Below are 9945 nucleotides of genomic sequence, written 5' to 3'. Positions count from 1 at the left end.
ATGATCTGAACTTCAGTGAACCGTCCTGTTGGATATCAGAATTAAATCATCAGCATTGAAGTAAATATTCCCATTTAACTCAAACCTCTTGTTTTTTGTGAGTATGCAGACATACTACTGAACATTTTGGTGTAGATCTGGACTGGCTGTTGTCAAACATGAGCTGTACCGCAAAATTCACAACATTTATTTGAGCCATGAATCAAGTAGAATTGGTATTCAAACATTCCTCTTCCTCATGCTGTAAACAGTCAATTTTAGACGTTCAAGGCTGCTGTACAAACCGGTCACCGACTCTGCCCCCCAGATATTGTTGTAAATATGCAAATGAGTAACCCTCAAACTGTTACGCCAGTTTTTTAAAGTATTGACACAAAATAAGACAGGTTTTGCTGTTATTTTCACCCTGAGAAGCTTGACAAATGCCACCCCATCATATAATTCCCACTTTTCTTGTAATTTTGCCATTTTTTTTGGTACAAGTCAAATTAGATTAGAACGCCTTATATCGCCATATTAGAAGAATTTATGCAGTAAATTATCTAACACGGTCATTAATTGAGAGAACCACCCTTCTAATCAATACTAGTCAAGTTGACTGAAGTTTTCTTTATGGTTGAAAAGTTTGAAGCTGTAGTTTGAATGACGAATTTGGATGCATGCGACTGGATGTGGCGGCACTGTGGGGCAGGTTTAAAGCGTTAGCCTCACAGTTCTGAGGACCCCGGTTCAATTCCGGCCTTGCCTGTGAGGACTTTGCATGTTCTCCCCATGCCTGCGTGGGTTTTCTCTGGGCACTCCGGTTTCTCCCCACATCCCAAAAATGTGCGTCATTAATTGGACACTGTAAATTGCTCCCAGGTGTGATTGTGAGTGTGACTATTTTGTCTCTGAGTGCCCTGCGATTGGCTGGGAACCAGTTCAGGGTGTACCCCACCTCGTACCTGTTGACAGCTGGGATAGCCTCCGGCATTCCCCATGACCCTTGTGAGGATAAGCAGCAAAGAAAATGGCTGCATAGATGGATGGATGGATGGATGGATGCGACTGCATGTTTCAATCGATCCCCATCATCTCCAGACATGCATTGGATTGTTCTCTTTGCTTGATGAGCGTTCAAATTGGTCCTCCTCGGAGAGTGCTTTCCAAAGGAAGACATACAGTATCTCATTATTGCGCCTTCAATAATCTTGTGTACAGAATATAAAAATCAAACACTACAGAATATAGCAAATCTAGTTTTTTTGTTTTCTGTCAGGCTCCACCACTTTCATTTCACCATGGCAACAGTGTCTTGGAAACATCAGCTCATCTTGGCTCATTTAAAGGCTTGTGTAGCCAACTACAATCTTTGTGTCCAGTTTGGATGGCCGATTTTCTCAAGTTTGTTTTTGCTCTTAGTTTATGTTACGGTTTTGTTCCCTGTTGTCTGATCATTCATTCAAAACATGCAATGTGCACACAGAATTATTTCTTGTTATCTTGGCTTCTGCTTGCTGACAGTTAGTAGTGTCACCTCTATAAATAGCATCACCAAAATGGTTTCTGGCCTGAAGGAAAAGCTGGGTATTGTTATTGTATTTGCGTTCCATCATTTCTTTGCCATTCTGTTTTCTTTACATTCAGTCACTCAATATCATATGAAGTATTCTCCTTTATCAGCTGTCAATTATGTATCCTTTATTTACTGCTGCCATTCTTACAGTATGCAACAGCGACCATTGTAGGATAATCATTCAACACATCAGGCAGCTAGCGTGGCCAGCTGGTTTTCCTGATATTGATTTTAGCATCTTAATTGTGATAAAATACATATTAAGAAAATAGCGTAGGGCTTAACTATCAGACTAGCAAAACAAAAATGTGTTTTGATGTTTTATTAACCACATGACTGGAAGGCACTTTGTACTAAAGCTTTCTGCTTTTTCTTTCTGAGCAAAATCTAAAAAGATGACATATCTTTGCTGTTGCATTGTTTTTGTTGTTTTGTGTTTTCCTAAAACAAAGAAAAAGAGGAATTTACATTTATATTTCAACATAAAAATATTACGCCAAACCATATAATTTCAATTTCATTAAAGTCAGCTACAGTACAATGCTAACATATAATAAGAAAAGGCATATACTGTACAGACAAATTTGAGTTAGCATACGTTTTAGCTACTATATGTACAATATATACAGTATACTCGGACATAAGTGGTTCGAGGTGTATGGTGCCTCTCATTCAAAATTTCTCGGGATTGGTTCCCGTGGCTAAACTGGAGCCCCGAACACAATAAACAATCTGTGTTGATGAATCCACTTCGGGCTCCCTCAATCCAAACAGAATTCAAAACTAATGTCAATCAATCCATCAACCCAATAAGATTACATATTACATGATTCAAAATTGGCGGTATACATTTGTCGTGTATGTTCTAAATCAAAATGTTTCTCATGGGAAAGTTACTGTTTTTAAGATTTTTTTTTTTTTCCCTTGAGCACACGAACATAGTAAAAATAAAAGACAGTCATGTGTATTACAAATGACGACCTGTCAGCCTTTTAAGTAATTTGTATTTTAGTATACTGTATTTGTTGTATTTTTTTTTTACATTACATGACAGCATTGATGAAAAGAATGTAATGAGCTATTGTTCAAATACAGATAAACATTAGGTGGTAATAAAAATATTTTCTTGTGTATCACTGGCCAAAAAAAAAACAAAATCACTTTAAAAAAACGTTTTTTTTCTGTCATCATTCACTATTTTGAGGCAATAAATGTCGGCAATGACCAAAACAACAACAATAATAAGAGTTTGGACCATTTACCTTGATCTAGAAGTACTTTCATTTTTAAAGAAGGCTGATTTTTTTTCTTTTTACTTAAACTGCAGATTAATATACAGAGGAACTGAATTAAAAGAAAAAAAATGAACAGTGTGCTCAAACTAGAGGAAATCAACATTGAGTAGTGCAAACCAAAACCAGAAACCCATGTTAAAAAAAAGGCTTGGCACATAAAACACATTCAGAAAAATACCGATATACACTCACCAGTATGTTCAGACCTGTTTGTATTATTACATAGTAAATATCAGCAACATGGTTTGTAACATCAGGCAGATCCACTGGAGTTTGCATTTAGTTTCGGATGCGTTTGTCGACTCTTTAACCATGACTATCTCTTGACTTGAGACATATTTGCCGAGTATCCAAAGTGAGCAGTTGTAAATTTGGTTTTCTCTTTGTGCTTTTATTGTACTTGAGATATTGTAGCGGCCATATTGGTCACGTTCTGCATTTGTGCTGTTTAAGTTCATCAACCGTTCATCTCCCTTGAACCAGTGGATTTCTCCAGGGCCGTAAACTCCATGGAACCAGCACTTTGCGGTGGACCCATTAATGAAGTAGTTCTGATTTGCAAGGCAGTCTGAGGTGATAAAGAACCATTAGAAGATTATAAACAAGGCTGCAGATTAAACACTCATGAATCATATCTCATGATCATAACTAGCGAGCTCACCTCGTACGGCAATGTTTGTGGTGCTGGATTTTACTCCGACTTGTGAACGAAATTTGCACAAGTACTTTCCTTGGTGAATGGGCATGATGTTTAAGAGTGTCAGAGTGAGATTATGGTGGTATTCATCCGTTGTGTTCTGACACAGAACTGCAGAGTCGTTGTTCTTGACCCCAGAGTCACATAACGTTTTGTTGCGACGAATCCAAGAAAACAATTTAACATCCAACGACTTGTCGGATGTGGCGTTGCACATCAGATTTACGTTTTCCCCACAGCGGGCCACCACGTCAGGAGTTGTCCACACAACCAAATCTGCCCTCACAGCTTTATGGTGAGAGAACATAAATCATTTTATAGTTCATATAAAATTCATGAACATTACATTTTTCAGAAAAAGGTTCAGTGTAGGATCCGAACTTCAAGCGCAAGTGCATTGCTGTCACTTTGTATGTTAAGATGTACAAAAATTGGTTACTGAGCTAAAGAGCACACATCAGGGGTTTTAAAACGAGTCTTAATAATGATTTGCGGTGGTCAACTATGATTGTCAAAGCGTTTCTAGCATCATCGATATCCTCACATTGATTCATGGCAATAAATCAATCACTTTAATTTGAGGCACACCATGAGTAAATTTGGTCTGTTGCAAATTGACTTTCATCCTGTTGCGTTTGGATAATCAAAGTAAATTGAGATGGCAGAGTGACAGGGGAGCGAATCTATTTAGCTGGATAAAGTGCCTTACTCTAGGGCATCGTATCCTTATCCTTGCAGCTCATGGGTGTCAAATGTACAGCCTGTGGGCCATAACCAGGCTCTCACGCAGCCCAATCTGGCCCGGGAGCGTGATTTTTGCAAAGTGTGGCACGGTTGCACAGCTGTAGAGCGTTGCCCTCATAGTTCTGACTACCGAAGTTCAAATCCTGACCCTCCATGTATGGAGTTTGCATGTTTCTCCGGACACTCCGTTTTTCTTCCACATCCCAAAAACATGCATTAATTGGACACTTTAAATTGCCTCTAGGTGTGATTGTGAGTGTGACTGTTGTCTGTCTCAATGTGCCCTGCAATGGCTGGCAACCAGTTCAGGGTGGACCCTGCCTCCTGCCCGTTGACAGCTGGGATAGGCTGCAGCTCTCCTGCGCCCCTCGTGACGATAACTGGCTTGGGAAATGGATGGATAAAACAGAGAACACCTTAAGTGCATTTTCCCCCATTCAAAGTAACTATTGTTGGTAATTTTGTACATGAAGGTCAGATTCATCATATTGCTGAAATTGCACTATGATTTGTTCAGAAATTTCACCCTGCTAATTTTTTTTTTTTGCAACAAGATTTGCAATAAAATCAAAATCAATACCATAAATGTGAATCTCCTTGTATGTTTAAAAGAATTTGAAAATGTAGAACAGACATTTCTAGAGATCAAAACCAGTTTGGTAGTGTTTGTGGGCACCTTTCACTCTGAAACCCCCCCTCCCCCCCTCCCCACCTCTCCCCTTCTTCTTTTTACTATATTGAATCAACCAGTCATTTTCAAGCACGGGTAGATCATCCTTACTTGTTCACTATTTATGGAGTCCAAACCTGTGCCAGATTTTAAGAGTAGTAGGAGATGATTTTTAACCCCTATCCAGATCCTGATTTAAAGGAGAACGCAAGCCTACATTACGTTCTGTCATGTAGCCTTCTCTGCTTCAAAAATATATATCCCACTACTGCCACCTGCCGTTCAATGAATGTAGTAAATTATTCAAAGTGAAACAAGATCAGATTCTAACAACAAAAACATTAAGTTTTGGAGATGATGGGGATCGATTGAAACATGCAGTCGCATCCATCCATCCATTTTCCTTGCCACTTATCCTCACGAGCTGTCCCAGCTGTCAACAGGCAGGAGGCGGGGTACACCCTGAACGGGTTGCCAGCCAATCGCAGGGCATATGGAGACAAACAGCCGCACTCACAATCACACCTAGGGGCAATTATTGTTGCATGTTTTTGGGATGTCGGAGGAAACCGGAGTGCCCAGAGGAAACCCACGCAGGCACGGGAGAACATGCAAACTCCACACAGGTGGGTCGGGGATTGAACTCGGGACCTCAGAACTGTGAGGGCAAGCTGATCCACCGTGCCGCCTGAATTGTTCCATGCCATTAGATTTCTTTTTACTAGTGTTGCATATGCACTCCTTCAAAACTATTTCCTCATGTGACACATTCCATCCCACTTTCTAACATTGCAAATTTCTCAGACATTCAATATGGTGAATCTAAAGTAACAACTGAATCCTTCTGTTGCGGTAGTAGCATAAAGTAAAAGAAAAAAAAAAAAAACATCTAGCAGACAGAACTAACACGCACTTGAAAAGAACCAAGAACTAACGTCGCTGCCCCCTTTTCTCTATTATCCGATATGGTGATATTTTTCTATTACTACCTACAGCTGGGTTTGAGACAAATCATTAGGATACTCTTAACATACTTTCAATGTTGAGAAAGCACTCACCTGCCGTGGTGACTGTCATAGTGAAGCACATGACGGAAAACCAGTTGAAAACACTTCTCGTAATAGCAGAGGAGAAAATCTCACTTTTGAACTGTACAAGAGTTTGTCATATTAGAAGTGGAGGGGTGGTACTTAAAGATTCAAATATATGTGTTGATGGTCTTTACTTACCATGGTGTTTGTCTGAACACAAGGTGAATGTATTTATTATTATTTTTTGATCCAGGGAAAGCTTTCTGCAGAATTAGAGCCACTTAATCCGAGAGCGACTCATGCGGGACTTCTCACTTCTCATCTGCGTTTAAAAGACGAGTGTGATGTGTTTGTCTGAACGTGAAAGAACATGTCCCGGAATGACAGTTGAGGCTTGCGTGTGCCGTGAAAGTCTCTTTCCCTGTTCAAACGTTCACCAAACTCTTTCGGACACTCCTCTTTGGATTTCACAAAAGCCCTTTGAATGAGACAAAAGAAACTTCCTTTGGATTTTCCAATTTCATCACAAGTAACCAGAATATTTATAATATATACACGGTGGTCACAAAAAATGGTTGCAATCCCTCAATATTATTAAAAATTAATATTTGTTATGATGGAATCGATTTGAGCAAAAAACACGATGTAGATGAACATGATTTGCTTGCTTTGGCAGTCAACCTCCATGAAATGGGCCCCAACAAAGCTCAATTCTGGTTCTGAAATGCTTCAGAATTCCTCAACAAATATATTGAAGATGTTTTTTTTCTTCTGAGTTTGGCAGGTGATGCCAAGCTTAATTAAGCTTTGCACAAGACGTATCCGCATTGTTCCGTAACCATCTTTCCTGAGATGAGTGGGCGTGTACCAACCATGTAGTGAGCAGGTACTTGAAAAATGAAAGGATTTTGGAAGTCACAACGGCAGCAAATTCCACCCATGTTGCAAGGGGCCTGTGGTTCAAAGGTCATTGCATTCAATCAGTGAACCAAGCATCCATGTCTTGTTGTTTTTTCATAGTGGATCAAGACCCCAATATCTTGAGTGGCATGACAACGCAAGAAGATCATGAGTGGAACAAGTGTAATAAAACATGTGTTTCATACAAAATAACAATTGTGTATTCACTGCATAAATGCTTGATTCTCTTGCTATCCCGCTTCTCATTATTAAGTCATAGAAATGTTGTAGCTATACAGTATAAGTACATATATCCAGGATCATTGTAGTCATGACTAGTCAGACAGATTGCGATATTTTTTTTGTCGCTGTTGTTGAGATTTTGAATTTTGGAATGATGCTCACTGGTGGTGTAGTGGAACACATGCCTGTCTTTGGTGTAGCAGCGTGGGATTGATTCCCACTCAGTGGTGGCAACTGACTGGTGACCACTTCTGGGTGTAGTCTGCCTTTCGGCCAATGTTATCTATGATAGGGTCTGGCACTCCCGTTACCCTTGTGAGCCTTGGAAAATGGACATGCAGCATCATGGATTTTCAAATGATAGATGTCTTTTATTGAAATCATCCATCAACTGTTTCATTGCACTAAAATAGATTCCCCACATACAGTAAATTGTCATTTTTCTTTTTAGCACTTTAGATCTAACAGCATTACAGGAGCTATTGAATGTTCCTCCTCCACTTCCCCCAATGTCAAGAGTGATTTAAGATTTTTTTTTTTTGTCCTTGAGCAATTGCTTGATGAGGTTTGAATGACTGTTTGATCGATTGCTTGAAGATGAGGGAATTCAACCTATGCAGAGGGGAAAGGACTCAAGTTTTTGGACAAGAATACAGAGGACAATGGTGGATGTTATGACTGATGAATTCAGAAGGAAGCGATGGTGCATGATTGGGCCCGGTGAAGGAATGTAAGACAAGCTCCATTATCTTAAAAATAAAGTGATCTCTGTTCTGTTCAATTTCCGACACTCCCAATAGATGGCTTGGGGGAAAACGAAGAAGAAGAAAAAAATGGCGTTATTAGCTTTCAATCAACAAATTGTGCTCTCTTGAACCACGTTTCACCTGAAATTCCAGTACGACTCGCTAGATGGTGGTCTTAGCCGACTTTAACCAGTGTTGCCCGTTTCCCGAATCCGCCAGTCGTGTGTTGTTCGCGCCCTCCGCACACCGTTGTCAGCATCAGCTGCGAGTCCCGGAGCAACAGTACACAGGACGCGGGTCTGACATTCTGACACAATTGTACGCTTCACCCCGGAGACGCCGAGTCGCAGCACGCATCGGAAGGTGAAGTTGGAGCAGACCTAAGAAAGCGTGGAAGTTGGGCTTTTTCGCTGACACTCTTGGTCGCTTGCCCGATTGAAAGTTATGCGTTCGAGTGCCGCGTTGCCCTGCACACACGGCACGCTGAATGGACCTGCGTGCGCGCAATGATGAGCAACGAGCTTTCCATGATGACGAGGAGACGCCTTCTCACTTACAAACCTTTCAGGTGAGCAAAAAACGAGCCAGCCAATCACGTGTTTTCCTCATGTCAAAATGCGTCGTTCGGGATTTCAAATCATACTTTGGAATTGGAGCAAATTCATGATGAATTATACACATACTGACAAATCAAAAGAGCAAAGTGTTTTGGGGAAAGAAAAGTTGCACAATTACGTGATAAAGGCGTATGTGTGAAATGCATTTATTTATTTATTTGAAGATTTATACAGAAAGATTCCAGATACATAAATTGGCAACTACAGTATTTTTTCCCCCAGGCATTGTCTGGATGTTTTACCCATTATAGTACTTAATCAAATTAGGCTGACTACCATTCCAATTTCCACGGGTGACGGCACTAGAAAAGATTTAATAGACAGTGGTGAAGTCAACCGAGGTTGAAGTGATTATGTACAATATTGACTGATTGGTTGACATTTTGGGGACTTACAAGGCAGCGCAAGGAACCAGAAAGGATTAAGGACGAGGACACAATCGAGTCAGAGAAGCAAGATTATTCCCATGACCGTTGGCCTTATCTGATGTTGTCTGCTCCAAGAAATATTGGTGGGGAATGCTTTGTCTTGCACCAGCATAAAAAAACAAACAAACACAGAAGCTTTCAGAAATTCTGCACTTCATCTAAAAAAAAAAAAAAAAAAACCATACAGGTACTTTTTTTTGTAAATTATCATTAGCTAATTTAGCATTCTGGGAGGCATGGTGGCTCTACTGCTAAAAGTGTTAGCCTCACAGTTCTGAAGTCCCGGGTTCAATCCCGGACCTGCCTGTGTGGAGTTTGCATGTTCTACCCATGCCTGGGTGGGTTTTATCCGGGCACTCCGGTTACCTCCCACTTCCCCAAAACATGCAACATGAATTGGACACTCTAAATTGCCCCTGGGTGTGATTGTGAGTGCGGCTGTTTTGTCTCGATGTGCCCTCCGATTGGCTGGCAACCAGTTCGGGGTGTACCCAGCCTCCTGCCCGTTGACAGCTGGAATAGGCTCCAGCACTCCCTGCGAACCTCGTGAGGATAAGCGGCAAAGAAAATGGATGGATGGATGGATGGATAATTTGTGTTGTATTTCCATAACCTTAGCAAAGATATTTTTTTCATTTTGCCGAGTTAACAAAGTTAACTATCTTTAAAAAATTCCATCCTTAAAGAAATCCTCTTTCCAAAAGTAAAGAGGTTTAATCATTATTTTTTTTTACCAGATTCTTAGCTGACTCAAGTATCTGTTCTACTCAAGTACCAAGTGTGAGTAATTCCGCCACCTGCATTTATGAAAAGCTGACAAGTACTAAATAAGCACTTCCTGCACAGTACAAGGGAATCCCATTTTGTGTGTATCTATGTGTCATATCTAACACTTTGTAAAACTACAATATGTTTCTTATTGTGGTTGTAGTAGAAATTCCTAACATATCTCATGTTAAACTGCAGTTGTACATGTACCTTTGTCTCAGTGTCTTTCAAAACTGAACATAATTATCACG

At 40.3% G+C, this 9945-nt stretch overlaps 2 protein-coding genes across 2 annotated transcripts in view; one reads left to right on the top strand and one right to left on the bottom strand.

Moving 5' to 3' along the window:
• Nucleotides 1-3061: 3061 nt before the first annotated feature.
• LOC133514630 (uncharacterized) lies at nt 3062-6050 on the bottom strand. The gene is made up of 3 exons (XM_061846459.1): nt 6020-6050; nt 3512-3835; nt 3062-3418 (listed from the first exon to the last, which is right to left on the bottom strand). Exons 1-3 carry the CDS (start codon nt 6048-6050, stop codon nt 3069-3071), a joined length of 705 nt encoding a protein of 234 aa, XP_061702443.1. The 3' UTR covers nt 3062-3068.
• A 2029-nt stretch (nt 6051-8079) lies between these two features.
• LOC133515002 (alpha-1,6-mannosylglycoprotein 6-beta-N-acetylglucosaminyltransferase B-like) overlaps nt 8080-9945 on the top strand; it is a 51458-nt gene continuing 49592 nt past the window's right edge. The window contains exon 1 of the mRNA XM_061847189.1: nt 8080-8449. Within this exon, the coding sequence (XP_061703173.1) occupies nt 8388-8449 (62 nt within the window). The 5' untranslated portion in view covers nt 8080-8387. The remainder of the gene's footprint in view (nt 8450-9945) is intronic.

This window comes from Syngnathoides biaculeatus, chromosome 16, assembly GCF_019802595.1.
Source record: "Syngnathoides biaculeatus isolate LvHL_M chromosome 16, ASM1980259v1, whole genome shotgun sequence".
Taxonomy (NCBI): Eukaryota; Metazoa; Chordata; class Actinopteri; order Syngnathiformes; family Syngnathidae; genus Syngnathoides; species Syngnathoides biaculeatus.
The sequence above is the reverse complement of the archived record's forward strand: the minus strand, read 5'-3'. Positions and strand labels throughout refer to the sequence as shown.